The following is a 21,327-nucleotide window of genomic DNA, read 5'->3' as shown; positions in this document are numbered from 1 at the left end:
AGTAGTTAATAGAGGAAGAAATGACTGCTTTTGGAAGAGAGAACAGATACAGAGATATGGGACATGAAATTAGTTGAATATATCACGAGAATCAAGAGGTAAAGAGAGACTCTCCAAGATGTCAAATCTGCAGACCAGTTTTTACACTCATTTTTGGGTTAGGGAAGAATAAACTCGAGGGAGGAAGAAAAAGCTCCATGAGTTCATGAAGTGAACGATTAGTCGAAATTCAGTCTTCCAGTACAGAGGTCCTCCCTGCGGTGTCTCTTCTACTATTTTCCATACCCCGCTGACATTTAATAATAAACATTTTTAGTAATGGATACTCTAAAACCTACTTGATTAAGCAATAGATGTTCATATAATCACATTTCTAGTTATTAATGGAGATAATTGCCACTTCTCATCTTCATTGCCTATATTGTCACACATTATCCTTATCTTCACTAATTAATTTAAAAAAGAGCCAGGTACACATCTGTGAATGGTACAGGAAGTGACAGGGGAATGAGACACTGCATGTTGTTCCACACAGTCCGTTTAGAATTTAGGCAGCTCCCTTCATGTAGAACAGAACAAATTTGGGTGAAGAACCTTAGACTCTGAAACCTTATCCATGGAGAAAGTATGCAGATTTAAGAAAATTTTACACACGAAGTATCATTTCTTGGTTTTAAAGTGAAATCGTGATTATTTTATTACTTTCGTTTTCCGGCTTCATAAAAATCAGATTACCAAATAATTTGTATGTACACATAGAAGATTTGATCCTAACGTAAATGAAAATCAAAACACTTCTAAAAGCTATGGAATTTTTCTTTAATGAAGCTATTTCCTCTTTTAAGTACAAAATGACCCTGAGTAGTGCCTTCAATAAATGTTAATATTTCTTTTGTAATAAGCACATCAGTTTAAAGATATTTATTTATTGTATAATTTGACAGTAGGATATTGAGGATTAAAAAGACTATATTAAGTTCTAAACATTTAATATGGTGCTAGAATGTTTCAATTGGCAAAAATATCAGATAATTTTGTTTCTTTCACCTGTATCTTTACAATAAAAATAACTGTTTATTAAATATTTACCTTGTGCCAAATACTGTGTTAAAGCTCCAATTACGTTATTTGTGTTGTAAAAATCCTAAGAGTTAGATATTAATATGCCTATTTTAGAAACAAAGACTTTAGGCTCAGAGTGGGTGAGCAACATACCTGAGCACACACAGCTGTAAAGTAAAAGAAACAGGATTTCAACTCAGGTTAAAAACCAACCTCTTAACCATATTGTTCCAAATACCATATTTCTTTTTCAGTCCCTTCCTCTCTCCCTTTCCTCTTAGTCTACAAAGCAGTTAAATCTTTGCCATCTTAAAAAATTATCTCACGGTTATTTTTCAGGAAATTTTCACATTAATGGTAGAAAGAAAAGTAAATGATCTATATCGGCTCTCTACTTCCTTATTCTTATTCATTCTTCGACCCATGGCCACTTTGCTTTTATACCCATTATTCCAGTGGAAACTGTTTCACTAAGTTACCATTAGCCTCCAAATTGTCCAATTCAATGGAGATTTTTCAGCTCTTGTCTTACTGGACCTCTGTTGAGCATTCATTCTATCATCCTGGAAATTTTCAGTCTTTGGCTTCTAACACCCTACTCTCCTACCCTCAACTCTCTTCCTCTATTCTGATCATTCTTCCCATCTTCTTTGTTATCTCTAGTAAATGTTCAAATGTCCCAGCGTTCAGTCCTTAGCCCACCGTTCAAATTGGTTCAAGTATCTCTGTGGGATCGCAGCCATTTTCACATTGTCAAAAACCACTTCTTCCCACACAGTTTCAGACTGGTGTGTCCAACCTATCCCACAGGTACCGCACACTGCACTCAACAGTTCTTCCCCGTATTCTCCATTTCAGTCAGGGTTTCCACTGCCCACTAAGTCACCCAAACTAAAACCCTGACCATTGTCCTTGATTGCTTACTCTTCTTTACATTCCAATCAATCACCATGGTGTACTGGCAATTTTACCTCCCAAATAATTTTATAGCACACTCCTTCTCCTCTATCCACATTACTCCCTTCCTGATTTGAATTCTCTCATTCTCTCTTGTCTTCCGCCATGCCTCCTAAACGATCTCCTTGTATCTAATACTGTTTCCCTAAAATTTCTCCTCCCCACATCTAAAGCGAAAATCCAACAACCTGTCCTCTTCAGGCACTTCCAATAAGATAAAGGATCTTATGGGTCCTTACTAGGCCCTAATACCTTTGGCTGCGTCTCTTAGTTTCCTATCGTACACTTTACAGTCCTCAATCAACTGCTGAACTCATTTACATATCATCTCATCCCACCTCATACTGGTCCCTGTTTCTTTTGTCTGACTAATAAACCTATGTAGTGTGTAAGGCTTGACTCATATATCATCTCTTCTAGGAAGTCTTCCTTTACTTGAGTTTAATGCCACTTTTTTATGATCCCAAAGTAGACTATACACATTGCTGTCAATGCAATTTTAACATTTTAATTATTTGTTTCTGGGTCTGTTTCTTTCACTAAACAGTAAACTCCAGGGACTGTAGCACTGTGTCTGGCACAGATTTTTTGATAAATGAGTAAACGATAATTAATAAACTAATTAATAAACGATAGGGTTCAACACATCACTTATTACTTATGTGACCTTCAACTAACTATTTAAACTACTTGGGCCTGAGTGTCCTTATCTATAAATGGGCTCAGTAACTCTGGCCCATACTGTGACTGCATAAATCACAGATGCAAAATGTAAAGTGTTCTTCTAGGCATTTACAAGGCAAGGCAAGTCAGTTTACTTAGACAATGGTATGATAAATAAAGCTGTTTTTACTAACTTGTGCTCCATGTTATTTTCTTTTACCTCTCCAATTTGTCTTCTAAGTTTGTGATTTCATGTAAGTTCCTTTAGATAATGCCACTTAGGATCCACATAAAGTCACCACAAATAGTAAACTGGCTTTGAAGAAAAAAAGTTTTAAATCACTGTTACTAATTATCTTTCAGAAATCGTTTAATAGTAAATGTATGGGGTGAATACATAGGGGCACAGGAGTTTGCCCCTTGCAGTTGGCATCTTTTTATAACATTCCAGTGAGATAGAGGGAAACATCCCCAAGAGTTGTTGAGTTCTAAAATTTTACCTGTGGCAAGAATTACTGAAGATGACACTAAGAGAAAGAGAGTGCCTTTTAACAGTTATTGATATCATTATGTAAGACTTTTACATAAGATACACTACTAATCATTCTGATCTTATAATTCTTAGAAGTTCGATACTATGAAAACTATAGTAACTGAACAGATACACATTGATTATATATTTTTAAAAATTTTCAGTTTACATATACAGAAACCACATCTGCAGTTCTCTACCTTAAAATGAAATAAATTATCATACATAAAGCTACATTGTATCACAATGGAAATTGTGTTTGAAACATTATCTACTTGTCCGTACTACATTCACTCAGAATATAAAGATCTAGGAAAAAGTCAATAATAATGCCCCAAAGTTCAACTTCTTGTTATAATTCCAAAGAAAAACTATTGGCGCCCCACCCCCCAAGAAAAAATAATTATTTACCATCTCTTGGACTGATGATGACAGTTAATTTGCCAAAATTATTTACATGTGTACAACTGTGGTATTTCCCCCCAAAGTATTTGAAATGCAAATGGTAGACTTTTGCTATACTTTCAGAGACAATTTAATTGTTACATGTTGAGAATATTAATCACATTTTCTTGCCCACTAAATCAGAGGGATGGAGATGGAAGGAGTGAAGAAAGAGCTGATGAAGAGGGAAACCCTACACACAGTATCGATTGTTAAGAAAGTATTTTCTGTAATTGCTGATTTGGCTTGTCTATGATGATCCTCTCTGGTGATCACTATTAAACTGCTCCTAGGCAGGCTACAAGATGAAGAGAATCAGTGAGCTTTTATTTCCCCTTTGAAGGATAACCAGTAAATTAGATCCTTGAAAAACAAAATGGGGGAAAAAATAGTGCTTACTTTCTGTTTCTTTTCCGGGCTCGGCTGTAGGCTTCTAAACCTTCTGTTAGTGTCTTCAACTTCTCGGGCTCCACCTGAGTGAAGGCATGAAGACCAAACCACATTACCCAGACCTGCAATTGTTAACACTGTTTTTACTTTCCTGCCGTACAAGCAGGTGCTTCACTGGGGGAGGGGAGGCTTTAAACTTTCACTGCCCTGTCAAATGTCCTGTCCTCCCTCAAGCAGAGCTTGATCCCATGGCTCCAGGCTGCAAACATCAATAAAAATGAAAGACTGTTTGGCTTTCAAATTGTCAACATTTTGAAAATAGTACAAAATAGAACAAAACTTGGAATTTAAATAACCTTAACTTTCGATTCACAAAATCACATATCAGAGATCCTGGCTCGCTTTCTCCACTGTCTGCTGTTCAAAAACTGCAAATCTGTACTCCATCAGGAGGACAAGGCCAGAAGTTAGTGAAGGGAGCAGGCTTTGAAGTCAAGAGATGGAGGTTTGAATCTGACCTCCTCAATTCTTAGCATAAAATCTGACCTCCTCAATTCTTAGAGTAAAACATTAAAATTTTCTGAGCCTCAGTTTCCTCCTCTTTAAAATGAGGATGACAATATCTACCTTCCTGCTAGAATTTCTGTGACAATTAAAGCGTAACGGGTCCCGTTTAACATTTAGTCAAGCGCAGAGCAGCTGTAATTACTTGGTTTGTGTTAGGGAGGCCACACACAGCCCTTACTGAGGTGGGAAAGGGTGTTGCTACACCTTATGGGCGGGTCCTCTCCCATCCTGCTTTATCTCTGCCAGCCTGTGTGAAGCCTGCTAAGTCATCGCAGTGTGGCCACAAATGGTAGCTGGGCGTTCTGTGGGGTAGGGTGGTGCAGCCTTTGACACTCACCCCTAATGAGCTCAGAGATCATGCTTCTTGAAACTACCTCCCCTAAGAAAAACAATTAACAAATAGGAAAACTTGTACATAACTTGTGAATAAAAACACCTTCAGAAAAACATTGCTACTTTTATTAATCTTAAAAAAAGAAAATCTAAGTAAAATCAGTGTTGCTTGTTGTATAAACTCAACTTCAATGTAAAATTCCCAGGCCATTCCTTTACCCAATTTTTTCCCACCCCTATGCTATTTTTACATAAAAATTCAGAGGTTGCCAAAATGCCTAATGGGTAAGAAAATAAACACTAATAAACAAATTATTATTAACTTTTGTCTTAAAATCTTTCTAACTCATGAATATTATTTACAGATGATTTTTCTTTGACCCTTCCTTACCCCCACCCCACCCCCTGCCCCGCCACCCTCAAGTCTAGTACACAGCAATGATTAACAGAGTCTCCATGGTCAAGTCTGAAAACAAGCATTTCCAATTATTCAATGAGAAAAACAGTCAAATAATGAAAACATTTTCCTTTTTGTGCTTTTTGTATTTTGTCCTAAAGGATCCACATATCTTATATACACAAGTTCATTGGGGATAAACAATCTATCATGTGCCAAGAAAAGAGATGACTTTGTTCCAATAACACTTCACAGAAGTCATGAAGAAAAGGTCCTACTGGGATGGTTGGAAAAGCTTAAGTAAGACGAATATATTCATGTGTTTTTTAAAAAAGTTGTCTGTATATATTTTCACATTTCATGTTAAAAATGAAGTTCCATTTTGTATTCACTCATACAAAGAGAATATGAAAAATTTCTCACCCATTACATTTATGTAATTTATAGCTAATTCCACTTATATTTAAATGACCTTCTTGACAGCAGGAAGGAAGCTCTTCTGCAACATAAACTTCAATTAGACACAAACTGGTGTAGTGAGAGATCTCAGAAGGGATGGATTCAGATAACAGAAAGCAGATTCACAGTGAAAAAAAAACAAGACACCATAATAAAAACTTTCCTTATTGGTCTTATTTAAACAACAACAACAACAACAACAACAAAGTTAGTTCAAACTATTTTTTTAAATCTTCAATTTTTAATTTTAATTTAATAAGAAATAAGGGAAATAAAAGCATTTATTGTGCATTTTCATGTAAAAGGCACTGTTTTATTATTTAATATAGTAATACTTCAAACTAGTATTACCTTTGTTATTTTACAGATGGGATTCAGTGAATTTAAGTAACATGGCCAGCACTGAAAGTCATATCTGACTCCAAAGCACTCAACCTCTCTCTAGTATATCAACTCCAATATACATTGAAGTATACAGTCATTGTACATATTTACAATTATATATGTATATATACACGCATATATATATATATATGTATGCACATACACAGATATACTAAAAAATAAGTCGGATTATTTTAAATCTAATTACATTTTTATAAAAATTAAGATAATACTCATCCAATTTGTCTTTAAACTTTTTATGCTTGGATAACTTTTTGGTGATTTTTCTGAACTAATTCTCTACATGATTTCTTCATTTAATTTTGCCTGTAAGGCTATAAGGTACTCTCACAACTAACTATATTATTTATAAAGGATTCAATGAACTTGACGGAGAAAGCAACGATGGTGCTTTCCAAAACTAAATATAAATAAGACACACATGTTTGTATTTCTGCTATAACAGGATAATACATATCCAGAGATTAATCTAATTTATTTTGTTTCAGAATTTTAGTACTTTACTATATTGTGAAGAACATGTTTTGGGGGAAATACTCATACACTTATACAATATTCAAGAAGCTCTTTAAAGATATCCCCCAAATGGTATCGGAGAAGAACAAAATAAATTCAACTTCTAATCAAATAGAAATCATTTTGAATAATTTAATGAACACTCCCTCATAAATTACTTGGCTGACTTATAAATAAAGAAATACTGGGAATCAAATACAAATACATGAAACATGAAAAAGGTTAAACACACATATTTTTAAAAATAAAACTTACTCTAAAAGAGCTAGAAATTTAAGACACAATACTTCAATCTGTAATTATAATCTTATACTCTTACACATTCACCAGCTGGGAGTTCCATTTATTATTTAATTCCTGTCATGGTAGGAAATTGGGGGAGGACTTCATAATGTATCTTTACTCATCATCCACTCATATATTCTCATTCTAGTAATGATGATGCTATAGTAATGGCTGTCATGACATTTGTACATATGTAAGAATTAGAAAAAAGATACTTGGAATATATATGTATTTATAATTCACATATTATCTTATGCATAAATATATACATATGTTGAATATTTTTTTACTCCTAAATTCCTTCTTTCGCTCATTCAAATTCTGTAGAATTAACAATTCTTCGACATAAACAGTCCGATAGCTTGTTCACTTAGGTTAGAAACATATCCATAAAGCCAGACATTGTTATGTAGTGGATGTTTAAGAGTTTTCTGAATAAGTCTGAATCTCTGGTTGCTTCTTTTGTTCACAAGGCACATATTAAATGTTTGGTAATTTAATCAGGTTTAACTTGGGGTCAGCACAGTAGGATGTAGCGTGTCTCAGGAGTAACTAACTTAAAGTCTGTGACAAAAGGAGACAATAAACCTTTCAGAGAGCTAAACTGACCCTCTGAAGGTGAGGTTTAGTGTGTATTTGAAGAACCTGGATCAGAGATCCCAGATCACTTTTGAACAGAGCTAGCTAACTAGAGATGATGTTAAAATTCCCCTCAGGTTTTAATCCTGACAAGAAGATTAAATTTCTTGGTGATTGCTTTGCTGCTACATAGTGCTGAGGCAAAGCTGTCACAGAAAGGTCAAAGGATAGAGCACAAGCCACAGCACAGATTTCATAACAGAGATAAGGCAGCTGACCTCCAGCTCCCTGTTTCTTCTTCACTTCTCCATCCCACTTTTACAATGTCATCAGCTCCTGTGTTGGGGAAATTATATCATGCAAATAGTACTAAAGGTTAGAGTTAGGAGACCAGGGCTGGGGCCGGGCTTAGTTGCCTGTGATTTGTGTCCTTAGGAATGCTACTTCTCTGAGCTTCAGTTCTCTCATCTGTAAAATGGGGATAATTGTGCACATCTTTATATGGGCGACTGAATCTAAAAAGACAATGAACATGAAGGTGCTTTATAAACACCAAAGCAGTCTTTCCCAAAGTGCCACTGGTGGTATATGGCATTATTTCAGGTGGAATATGAACAGATCTTTAACATTTTTAATAGTTATGTGTTCATATAAATTTATATTAGAAAAAAAAAAACGTTTAACCTATGATTTCACATATATTAAGCCTTCGCAACAGACGATGAAGGTATTTAAAAAGCGGCTTGAATAGTGCCTAGTACATAATATGTGTTCGAAAAAATATTTGTTGAATGAATAAAAAGTGAGTAAAGAAATTTAAAGAAAAATTTTAACTAAGTGTAGTACAGGTAACATTCAACTTTAGCTGAAGTCCGGGAAATACAGCTCTGAAGAATTAAGGGAATATGAAGCATTTCTTAGGTGCATTTATCCATTAAATAGTAAACATTTTTTAAAACTCTTCAAGCTGAAAAAGTCTTTCTAACTTAAGTGCAATATGTCATTATTTTTGAAAGAATGGAAATTAGTGATAAATAATTTGGGATAAAATGTCAACTGATCTGTGATAGAAAAAGTGAATCTGATCTTCCAACAACGGTGCAACAGTACTCATGGAAACATCACTAAAGCAAATCCCAGCTTTTTCCAGTGAACTAACCAATAATCCACATTATTACAGTTTTAGTCAGTGACACTGCCTGAGGTATTTGCATGTGTGTGTGCTTCCTGATCTCTTTGCTTTGGATAGCAGTGTTTTTAAGTATTGGGAAACTATACTACAGAACTACAGTAAATCTATTCTCAATATGACAACAAATTTCATATCAGTCCACAACACATAAACAGAATTAAATGTTTTGGATAAACTTGTTTTTCTAAATAAACATTGTTTATAAGCTCATGGACAGAAGCATGCATTTGTCTCAGACCTGAGACTGCATTTGCTACCGTCTATACAAAAACTGCATTGACAAGCTCAAGAATTCTGTGTCGAGTCTCAGCTATCTGAATGGAAAGAGGCCTCCTTTCTCTTTTTAATCTTGCTAAGGAAAAAAAATGTCCACGATATTCCACAAGTCACTGGATGATGGCTTATAGTCTTACCTAAGCTTTTTACTCAGTTTAGTTTTTTCCCTAACATGCACATTTTTTTATCTTATCTAGTTCTTCATTTTTATTATTTCTCAAATTTTGATCAGGCACTAACTTCATTAGCTTGGATCTTATCTATTACTTTTCAAAAACTATTTTGCTCCTTATCAAGAAGATTCTGTGGCTGCAGAGCATTGATTGCCCCTGCCGCTCCGCCGCCAGAAAGGTAGACCAAATATTGTGGGTATTGAGTGGGTACAGAGGAAAGGATTTATTTCCAAAACAAGTTAAGAAAATATACGAGGCTAACGGAATACCCAAAGAACACTTCTAACAGAGAATTTTAGCACCAAACCAAACAAACAGCTAACACTGATAATCAAGCACGGAAAAAAAAAATGTTCTTGAAAGTAAAATGTTTAAAAATCACAGGAGGGCACCCCCCGCCCCCCAAATGCAGTCCCCAGGCTTAATTTAAGTTATACGTCCACTGACTATGACGGCAAGTTGTCTCTGGTTTTGCTCCACTGTCAAAATGTGTGCATGTGATGCTAAATTGACATAAAGTGTGCTGTTCCCAAATCAATTTGGTTATGAGTTTTAATAATGGTGAGTTTCGTCTATTTTGAATGACTATCTAGAGAACCACTTTTATCTTTACCTGCCACATATAACCGTGTGGGGAAAAAAAAAGCCAAAGGGTAAGTCTAGAGAAGAAGCAAGCACCCTACTCGCTGCTTTTAAAAAACACATCTTCGTAGAATTAGGTGGTGTTATACTGAAATGCAGAACTTTTCTGGGTAATCAGGAGATGTCTCTACCTGTCAAACAACTACAAATGTTTCATTGAAAAGAAACATTTTGGTGCCAAGCTAGAAAAAGAACCCTTTCCTAAATTTGGCTGGAGTCAGAATACACACAGAACGTAAGAGCAATAAAATGTGAAGACCAAAGGGACAATGTTCAAAACGAGTAAAATCAATCTATTTAGAAAAAAATAAGAATTTCATTTTTTAACTATTACTTGAGAGTGAACCCTTTTAGGCTAGTTAACGTACGATTAGAGATGGCAGATGATAATTACAAAATATATTTTAGAAAACAAGAACATTTTTCTTATTTTTAAATAATTATTGAAATAAGTACATAAAGATAACTGTTTTCCCCCATATTGGCTTAACTGTTTGCACATTATAGCATATAGGTTTAGTGCCAGTGGAAGCCGTCTTCCTTTCCAAGAATTCCCTAGTACTGTGCCAGGATCTGGCAGTGCATCTCTCCAGCCGTGACTATGTACTAGAACAAAGCACTGAGGTCTTATTCTTGGCCACTGAACTTTGAACTAAAAAGGGTTCCAGGTTTAGAGAGAAACTTTCACAGTTTATATAGAAGAAGTATAAATATCTTGCAGAACGTACTTCATTACAAACTGATAACCAAAGGAAAAATGTGTTAGTAAGGAGATCACTTCCTGAACAGTATAATACAAGGCACATAATATCCTTCAGCGCTGTCATGTACCTTCAATATTGGGACAGTATTTTATAGGGACTATTTAGCCCAACTTTCCAGACTTTTAAAATCTCTACTAATTAATACTGTTGAGAGAGGGGAGGAGTATGAATGTAGAAGAAGAAAGTCTGAGTTTATATTTTTTAGAACCATTGGGGAGAGAGGGACTTTGAAATTCACTCAATAAACTAAGCACTTTGAAAAGCTTCCAAGTAGAACTCTTGCTTGAAACGAACAGTTAATTTATAATCAGATATGCCAATTTGTACGAAGTGCTGTTTTATAAAAAAGTTATAAACTATTTCATTCATTAAAAATATTCCTGATAATTCTTTCATCCTCAACCTGATTGGTAAACCCCTATTTGTGGGTAATACATAGGTAAACAATAACTAAGATCAAACTGCCATAAATTACCATAAAGTTAACACAGATTTTATGTTATGGTGGGATACAATTTAATCAGGTGTTTAACATAGAAAACAGGGATGAGGAGGCTAATTTTTAAGAAGCCTCTTTTGTGTGCTGGATAATCTATTTATGGTATCTCATTTAATTCTTACAGCATCATTCTGAGTAGGAATTAATATTCCCACTAGAGAGGTGAGGCGATTACAGCTCTGTGAGATTAATATACCTACTCAGGACCATTTTGGTAACTGGTAGAGCTGGAATTAAGCTCTCGTGAGAATGCACGAAGCCCCTGACTTTCTGCCACATCCTGCTTTCTCTCCAGTTCCCTGTAGACTGTATTCATCCAGTATTTGATGCTTAGAAATTATAACTCTGGGAAGTAATCTCAGAAACTGCAGGACATTTCTAATGTGTTCTTAGTAATTCAGCTACATTTAATACCCCACCAAAGACTGAAAGTGCCTTTCTATACTCATAAACTGATCAAGTCATTTGCTATCATGAGAAATAGTTGGCTAAAGCAACAGCTTGGGGACAGCATGGGGATCTCAGCCCCTGGCAGATAATTGGCGCTCAGATCACAGCGCTGACCTCTCAGTCCAGGGATGACTCATACAACCAGAAAATGCGAGAGGTACCTGGTTTGCTCTGAATTAGTAACCTGCAAGCCTGTCAACTAAATTATTTATTTTTTTTACTTTGCTGCTTCCAAAAACAATTCGAAGTGGCTTGCCGAGAACAAAGACTAAGACAGAAAATAAATAATAGGTTAGTGCGATATAGGGGGTTAGGGGACATGAAATAATAAATCTATTCTAAAACTTGAGTTAACATAGATTTTATCTGGTAGATCTGACAGATCTTGGATTAACTTACTTCGGTAGACATAAAAATAGCATGAAAAACTGAGAGGCTAAGATGGTGTTAAAGGATAACGTGTAAGAAAATTATTTAGCAAACCTTTTCCTCTGAGATACTACAGAGATAAACACTAAGGGAAATGGCCCCACATTAGCAAGGTGGAATTGATAAGATTCTACTATAATAAACAAATTGTTTATGGAGTCAGCCTCTGTCTTTCTCTCTTGACTCTTAATATTAACATGTCAGGCATTGCCACAGTTTATAAGCAGAAACCTAATGCACTGCTTACCTTTTTAAAAGCAGAAGGCTGGTTATTAATATACAAAGCCTTATCCAACATTGCTGAGGACTGAGGGTTTTATATAAATAAAATTCACATCATAATTGGTTCACTTGAATAAGAGTACAAATTTCAAAAATATTTTCCTGGAAATCTTTCCAAATAGATCTGATCTTATACAGATATTAAACGTAGTTTAATCTTTTCTTGATGAACCAGGATCACCAAAACGTCAAGTAAAGGCCATGTGGCTTGAAGTCAGACAAGACCTGTGTTTGAAAGTTTGCCTTTTCTGGTGTTATAAGTTGGGAACACTGTTTGGCTAGTTCGGTATCATTAAATAAGGTATGAGGAAGCCGTTCCTTTGTTTTGTGAACTACAGGAGCAAAAAGAGCCTTTGTGAAGTAGTATTTTTTTTTTATGTGCAGAAGTGAGGTAGGTCCTGAAAAGAACAGAGGTTTTTAAAAATGTTAAGTGCCCTGGAGCTTTAAAGCCCGTTATACCTCGCTTTTTAATGATAGATAAATATTTCATGTGTTATTAATATTTTATTACATATGTTTTCAGTTTTTCACCTCTAAATGTATGTAGTGTATCTTGATATCAAGAATTTGATATCAAGGTTTTGAGATGCAAAATTACAATATCAGCCAATGGGAGGGGAGATATTTGAATTTACAGAAACAATTTATCTGTTGCTTACATTAAAGAATAAAAATCTGGATTTTTGAAATATTATTTTGTACTTACTTATTTAAATGAAGCAAAATAAATGTTTCTTGGAATCTTAGATAATAACTTTTCTGTGTGTGTAATGTACATCTCCCCAAACATCAGTGAGGAATTCAGTCTTAGGAGTTTGCTAATGCAGACTAACCAGAAAATTAGGACCACTGTTTAATGTGAAATGTGTTAAAAGTACATGCCTTTATTCTCCTGAGGACATAAAAAGATATTTAGACAAGGCATTTAGGACAGGAAGGAGGTTTCCAGGAAAGGGAGGCCATAATCTTTTCTTTAGTTAAGCTTTTGTAAAATGGCACATAAAAAAAGACTTGGTTTGATTTGCACAGAGACTGTAAAAACAGTTCAATGTCTACATCTTGTATTTGAAACAGTTCCATTTTTATCATAAAGCTCAATTTTGCTGTTTCTAATTATTTTTTCAATAAACTGTCAAAAATATTTAGGTTTATCAACTTAAAGAATGTTTGTCTGGTCTCAGCAAGATTAGAGAATAAAATGTTTTCTGAATAGGAGTATGGAATTCATTTTCTTATCAAACGTGGAAACATTATGCCCAGAGTGTATCCTGACAAGTATATATTAGGCATTATAAGCAACGGGTTTAAGGGCCTCCTGGTCATTTGGAGAAAGACAATCCTTTTATTGTACTGGCAAAAATGCTTTTGGTTTCCTGCCATTAAACCTAAGTGCCAGTGGAGGTTTGAGCGGAATTGAAATAGCTTTACACAATATACTCTTTAAGAGAATAATATATACTTGTAAGAGTAATTTTTATTTCCTAAGGAGATGAAAAATTATGTTTCTTCACTATATGTGGAGAATATGCATTATTATCTCCTCCTGGTCAGATATAAAATTTTCTATCTACTTTAAACATTCTGCATATTTCTTGCCTAGTGAGTCAATTCTATCAACTATGAGGAGGGAAAAAGCCTAGGAGACCCCCACTAATTTCTTCCAAATTGAATGGTAGTTTCATGGAGAAGTTTTCATTTAACTTATATGATCAGATTGTGTTAAGTAGAACCAGACTATGGGGTTAAACATTTCCATATGTTAGAAAGGCCCAGAACTTTTTCCAAAAGGAGACACCGTTCTGATTTCAAACTTTACCTGCTGTTTCCAGAAATGGTTGCAACTGCACCCCGATTTTACCCTCCTCCCAGATCTAAGGGTCACACGAAAGCACACGGAGGAGATGCCGTTCCCCAGCACTACCTGCCGCCTGGAAGGACCCCTACCTCTGCCAGACTCCTGGCCACCAGATTTTTTTCCCAGTCATTGTCACTTGCCTTCATCCTCTGTGTTTGGAATGAAGAATTAGGCAAATTCAGGGAAGGAAGGCAGAGTCAACAAAATTCTGAAAACCTGGGTTAGAGCTACCCTGAGCCCTAGTGGAATCTACAAATGCTTCACAACTCACCCCTTGACGACATGACATTTTGGTGGCTATAACCATCCCCTCTTCACGTTATGCTCCAGAAGTTTGTGAGACCTCAATGAGTCATGAAGAATCCTAATTTCAAATCCAAAGAATCCAAAGTGATGATAACAAAAAAATAATAATTGATATCTGAACAAAGGTTAGTATTTGACAATGGATAAAGATTGGTATACCTTCCCTTCCTCGGGGCTTTGTTGACATGAATTGTGAACGTCGTCTTCTCTTACTAATTTTCCAGGCCAGGAAGTCAGTCCTTTGATTTGGCCCCAGACCAAGTCGCCAACGTTGAACGTCCTTGGCCTATAACGTATCAACTCATTTGAAGAGGGGGACTCTGGATTCCTTAGGTCATCTTCGCTACTGATGCTTTTAGCGTCTGAAGGGCTAGGCACACACCCGTTAATGCTTTTGGCATTAAAGTCTCCATTGTAATGGATGTAGTCTTTGACCAGAGAACTTTCGAAACTATTGGAGGAGCCTGGAGACTGCTCCTCTAGGACGAGGTCTTGTTTTGTGGTGCTCAACAGCTCTCCAAAGCCACGGCTCTGTCGGGGTCTGTTCCCGTTAATGTGTGCGCATCTTTCTACAGTGTCCTCTAGCCTCTCCTTAAAACTCATCATAGTTCTTTTGTAGTTATTATACCTGAAATTTTCCTCCAGAACTTTGTCTCCTTGACAGTTTCTTGGTGGTAACAGTATTGGGTGCTGTTCCCCAGGCAGAAATGGCAGTGTAGAGACATTGTTGGACCTTTCGTGACAAGGACTACTGTGGATGTGGCCTGGATGATCTAAAAATTCCTCACACTTCCACCTGTTTCGCTCCCCTCCAGGGCTTTGCTCCCCATCCCACTGTTTTTTAGTTGCATGGCAACTTGCTGACTTGAAATATTCAAACCCATCTCCTTCGTTTGAGTTTTTCCCATGGTCCAGACTCCTGGGGAACCGAGCCCCTCTTGCATTCCTCAGCCTACCATCGTGATCGACACTGCCCATGTTTCGTCCATGAATGACCGCACTGACAGCACTGGGGAGACTTAATGGGTCACCAATGGAAGCAGTGAAGGCACTCATGGCACTCAGAGCTGGAATGGGGCTGATCTGAGTTGTACTGTTGACTGCGGTGGTGATGACAACCTGCATTCCTTTGCTGGCTGCATCAACAACTGCTTTGTAAATGGCATCTACGGAAGCATCGCTTTGGCCACCCACAATGAGGCCATCCTTCACCTGCTGACCAAGAGCTGGGTCAATCCTCGGTTGCAACTCACAAGATGTATCTTGAAAGGGTGGAAGTGTAGTGTTCGGATTCTCGGGAAGTGCTGTGAGTCCCGGCTGAGTGCTTATTCTTTTGTTTAGGAGAGCTGCATCTTCCTGCATTCTCACCTTAAAGGAATAGATATGAAGCAGTGAAAGAGAGAAAAAAAATGTTTAAAGACCTCAAAGAGAAAGACCACAACTTTAAGATTTACTAAGAGATAAACAAATATGACAAGGAAGGAAATAGAAAGAAAGAACAACACTCAAAAATGAAATAAAAAAGTCACTGTATAGAAAAGCCCATGTCTTGATTATATTTGGGTACTGTTTCTTTGGTTGAAATTATTCAACAGATTTTTTTTTTTTTTTTAAATCCATCATTACTAAATATTCCTTAGAAAAATTAAAGTTGAGGTATATGGACACCAAATTTTTTCAGGTGATGACTCCACGTATTTAGTGCCATTACGGGTTTTGTAACTTGCGATTCAAAGAGAGAAACAAGTCAGTTACCAACACTGATCAAATTATAAAGTGAACCAGATTCGAAAATGATTTCTAATTCATTTATATTTCTACTGAACATTGTGAAATATAAGATAAAATAAAACAAACATATACTCCTTTTTTAACAACGAGATATTTCTGATATGTCACACAATTTTTAAAGTCTTCAGATAGGGCAGTAACACCTACTCTTCAACCCTACCAGGCCACCAGCTGAGGGACACCCCCATGCTGTCAGCAGTGACAATGGCTCTCTATAGAAATGATTCTCAGTTGGGAAAAGGTGAAGGGAGGGAATGCCCACCAGGGAAGAACATCAACGCTCAGGACAGGAAAGAAGAATGCAGTTTCAAAAAGTCCCCAAGGATATTCTATTTTCACCAACCCCATCTAAGACTCGCTGCTCCAACGATTTTCCCCCCAATGATTACTTCTTTCCTGTATTCAAACCCTTCACTAATAAATCAGAACAGGGATCCATCAGCACATTAACCAGCCTCTTTCCATCTTCCCCTTGTTTACATCTTCATCCACTTCCTTAAGCTAGCTGCTATCCCATCTCCTGCACTATTCTTAGTAGATGACCTTATTTAACACAGAAAGTGGAGTTCATAGGTTAAGAATTCTCATAATTCTTATACTCTGCTCCTCCCTGCTTCCTGGTGACACACACACTTCTCTGCAACCATATGTGTCCCAAGTCTTGTAATGCCTCCCAGTGTAAGAGATACCCCTTCCGCTACTTCTGCTCTCTGAGAGTAACTCCTCCATCTATGCTCTGGATCTTGCCTTATCTGTTTCCCTTCTCTTCATGTTCAACTCTTCCACTTTTTTGGATCTCTTTCCTTTAGCATATGACTATGTGTATGGCTTTCCAAACCTTTAAAAGTTTGCATTCGACCTACATTTGCCTTGGGGTACTACCCTATTTCGCTTATGTTCTTCATAGTTAAGTTTTTGAAAGAATAACCCACACTTTTTAATTGCTAACCTTTTTCATCCTTTCATCCAATGCACCGTGGTTTATGTTCCCGCCACTCCACCCAAACTGCATTCTACCAAGCCATTGGTGATGCTGTCATCGCTAAATCTAATGGCTTCTCTTCAGGCGTTATCTACTGGTTTTCTCAGTTTCTCAGTGACATGGTTGAGCACTTCCTCTTATCCTTTATATTATCTTATTACATAGACATATATGAATATTTTCTCATTGTCAAAAAAAAATAAGTTTTCTTCATTATTACTCTCCACCTAAACCTATACTTTCTCAACCCATGCCAATTCCATTTCCTTTCTCAGAAGTATTCAGTGCTGGAGTACATTCTTGCAGACACATTTTTAATATATTAAAGTGTGTCGGTGTATATTTAGTTTCTCTTCTTTCCTTCATTCCTTTCTTCTTCCTTTCTTTTTATCTTTTACATAAATGGTATTATATTTTAGTTTTATTCTAAAATACTATGGGAGTCTCACAATCTTGTGGATCTTTCCATATCAGATTATTTAAATCTAGCTAATCTTTTAAACCATGAGATAGATGGATACATCATAACATATTTAACTATTTCCTTACTGATGGATGCTTAAGTGGTTTCTAATTTTTGACACCACAAATCATGTTGTAACAAACATTCTGAATTGTGCCCTTTTATTCACATTTGAAGATTTCTTTAAGATAGATACATAGAAGTTAAATTTCCAGATACACTACCAAATTACTCTTCAAAAGGACTGCATCAGCATACAATCAGACTAATAATATATCTGAAAGAATCCATTTCCCCACACCACCATCAGCAAGGTATCATCAGTCTCACAGATGTATTAGTGTTGTAATTTATATAACTCTGATTATTCTTTTCATATATTTATTAGTAATTTACCTTCCATTTTCTGTGAATTGCTTGTTCATATCTATTGCTCATTTTTCTAATCAATTGTTTTTTTCTTTGCTTTCTTAAGAACTCTTTCTATATTAAGGATTTCAATTATTTGCTATTATTATGCAAGTATTTTCTGCCAGTTTGTCTCTTGTCTTTAACTTTGTTTAGAATACCCTTAATCATACAGATTTTAAAGTTTATATATTCAACTCTGCTACTTTTTTTTTTTTTTTGACTTCTTGGTTTTGTGTCTTGCTGAAAGAAGCTTCTCTACTTCAGGATTATAAAAAATATTAAAAAACTTCTACATTTTTTTCTTATATTTATTTAGTGTTTACTTTCCATTTAGCTCCTTAATCTATCAGGAATTTATTCAATCTGTATAACTAAAGGAAGACCATGTGGCTGAAGCCAGGGAGAGAGTAGTGAGACCTGGGGCTGAAGAGTGAGGCAGGCAGAATAGGCACATCTCGAGAACAATGGGAGTAAGCCCACTAAAGCATTTAAGAGGGTACCATGATCGGTTTCTATGAATAGCTCCAAAAAGACCGCTGAGATGCTTCAAATAAAACAAAATAACCTTCACACAAAAGATGGAATTTTAAACAATATTCACTATTGAGAAATAACAGTAAGTAGAGGTGGAAGGGAACCTAACTTCCTTCTTTTGTTTCTTCCCCCAAATTAAGTGTTTAAACAAATCTAGACATTGTTTTCTACTACGGTATCTCAGGGAAGAAGAGTACCTGAAAGTTTTGAAACAGACAAGCCATGGGATTATTGTTAGCTGGGCAAGGAATTGTGGGCTGTCCTTGAAATGCCTGGAGACTCTGGTACCCCTGAAGAAGCTGCTGCTGCTGCTGATTTGGAGGAAACATCTGATTGTTGTTTAACAGCGACTGTAGATGAGTCAGTTGATGGTTATTCAAAGTATTGTTTATTGAGGACATGTCACCTATAGTTTGAAAAACATAAAATGTAAGTCAATGTGATTCTTTGGAGACCCCATGCCTATCTTTGTCTGAGGATTCCTGAAACAAAAACTAAGAACTACACTTACATGGTAATTCTTTTCTCTTTTTCTCCTCAAAATCTTACTAATTGGTAAGGAGAGAGCAGTTTTGTTATTTAATATTTTGTTTTTATATCATGTTAGTTTTTTATAGTTAGTTTTTTGTTTTTCTATCATGGAGAGACTAGTCTTTGCTTTATCCGTTAGCCAGTCCTTACATATTGAGCTTTAGTGCTAAAAAATTCCTTGAAACTATTTTTAATTAGAGCACCTACAATTAAAGGTAGAAATCAGCCCTGAAATGTTTTAGCAATCATAAGTATTAGACCAGATGATTAATATGATCAGGTCTTACTTAAAAAATTTAGTTTTTAAGCCACAATCATCAATGATTACCACCAAATAAAATTGGATTTGGTCTGGAAATAATTATTTTGTTTTTAAGTAAAAGGCTGGTCACCTGAAATTAAAATACAAAAGAAATAATTGTCAGAATCATTAAAAATAATCATATTGTATAATCAGATAAGATTAGTTAATAACTAAATTTATATTTAAAATTCCAAATAAACTTGTTTAGAAATTACACTGAAGTTATTTTGAGGATGATGTCATAGAAATTGTCCTATAACTTGAAGTATGTAAATTTATTATGCTTTTTAGATTATTGAATGACATTAACTTCAATGCTGGATGGAATTAATTAATTTATTATAAAGATACCTATAAATTCTGGAAATGTATATATTTTTTATGTACATTGAACATTCCCTTGACAACATCATGTGTATTTCCCGTTTCCAGACTTTATAGATACCACCTCTGTACTCTGCATTATAGTTATCTGCATCAATTAACTGAATATAGTTGACGCTATTTTCTAAATTTTTTTTTTGTGAGAGGATAACTACATAAAGGATTTTGTTTTTAAGTCACAAAGTTTTAAAGACTAATACTATCTGAGGAAATCTAGCAGCAGCTATTGGGGATGTCTATTTCCTTGAACTTGGGCAAACTTTAACTTTGTTTTTATGCCTTGTTTCTTATTTTGCCACACAAGCATTTAGTTCTGTTTATTTAGAGATCATGTGGAAAAACACTTCCTCAAACTGTTTCCATCCACAGTGCAGCTGCTCATACTAACCCTGTGATGCCACACCAACTAAAATTCAAATAAAACTTATTTTTAAAATGTACCTGTGCTTTATTATTTGAAAAATAAGACTCTACTTGGCTTAAGAGAATGATGGGTAGGTTAGGGTTAGGTGGCATCAGAATTAGAAGAGAAAGCAGATTAAAATGATATTTAGTATTGCTAGAACAGGGGAAAAGAAAAAAATCATTTTCATGTTTGTATAACTATGGTTGTGTGTGGGTGTTAATTATATTTAGTTCCTTAAGCAAGCTGTGACATAATAAAAACATTTTTAAAAATAGTGTGACAAAATGGAGTTTTTAAAAAGGAGAAAATAGAATTAGAAAAACGTTTCTTTTGTAAAAATTTGTGAAAAAATTTAACTTACCAAGCAGACCTGTCCCCAGTAGAGGGTTAAGTAGCTGTGGCACCACAGAGTTACTGTTGAGTTTAGCTGGACCAGGTGTATTCCCAGCATTATTAGATATATTCAGCAATGTTTCTGCCATTGACACCACTGCTGTCCCACCAAGTGTTGAGACAGTCAGTGCTGCCACTGCTGATGATGTAGTGGTTGTGGTAGTGGTTGCCTGGGAGGAAGTTGCTATGGAAACCTCTGGATGATTAGCGGTGTTGGCCGATGTCGAGTTCAGGACACCTCCCAACAGCTGGGGATTCAAGGCCATTAATCCTGAGGCCCCAGTGACAGCTGGGAGGAACAGGGGGTTAAAAGTAGTGTCACTGCCTGCAAAGCTTGGTAAAGGGTTCCCCAGGGGGCTGGTTAAAAGGGTCTCAGCTCGGCTGTTCTCTGACTGATTGCTTGGCAAATGGTCTGGTGGGGCTGTCATCTGTGTTAATGAGGGTAAAGGGGTATTTTGCTGTTGCAAAAGATCTGAGATGGTCAGATTGAAAGATGGCAGGGGAAGCATGGCAGCTGCTTGGGCTTGGTTCTGAAGCAGAGCTGCTAAGAGCTGAAAGTGAACAGGCTGCAATACCTGCCCATCCATGTCACCGGAGAGAAAAGCTAAAGCAGCGTTTACATTCGGGTTGAGAAAACCTAAAGGGTGGAGGTTGATCTCAGACTTGCCTTC

General features: G+C 36.0%; 1 protein-coding gene across 1 annotated transcript in view; it reads right to left on the bottom strand.

The window, feature by feature from the left end:
- MBD5 (methyl-CpG binding domain protein 5) overlaps positions 1-21,327 on the bottom strand; it is a 117,045-nt gene that overhangs the window by 6,301 nt on the left and 89,417 nt on the right. The window contains exons 8-11 of the mRNA XM_025039251.1: positions 20,625-21,327; positions 18,836-19,044; positions 14,617-15,825; positions 4,058-4,131 (exon numbers count right to left, since the gene is read on the bottom strand). The exon at positions 20,625-21,327 is cut by the window's right edge and continues 16 nt beyond it. Of these exons, the coding sequence (XP_024895019.1) occupies positions 4,058-4,131; positions 14,617-15,825; positions 18,836-19,044; positions 20,625-21,327 (2,195 nt within the window). The remainder of the gene's footprint in view (positions 1-4,057; positions 4,132-14,616; positions 15,826-18,835; positions 19,045-20,624) is intronic.

Source organism: Pteropus alecto, unplaced genomic scaffold, assembly GCF_000325575.1.
Source record: "Pteropus alecto unplaced genomic scaffold, ASM32557v1 scaffold3, whole genome shotgun sequence".
In the NCBI taxonomy this organism is placed as follows: domain Eukaryota; kingdom Metazoa; phylum Chordata; class Mammalia; order Chiroptera; family Pteropodidae; genus Pteropus; species Pteropus alecto.
Note: the sequence above shows the minus strand (reverse complement) of the source record. Positions and strands in the feature narration are given on the sequence as shown.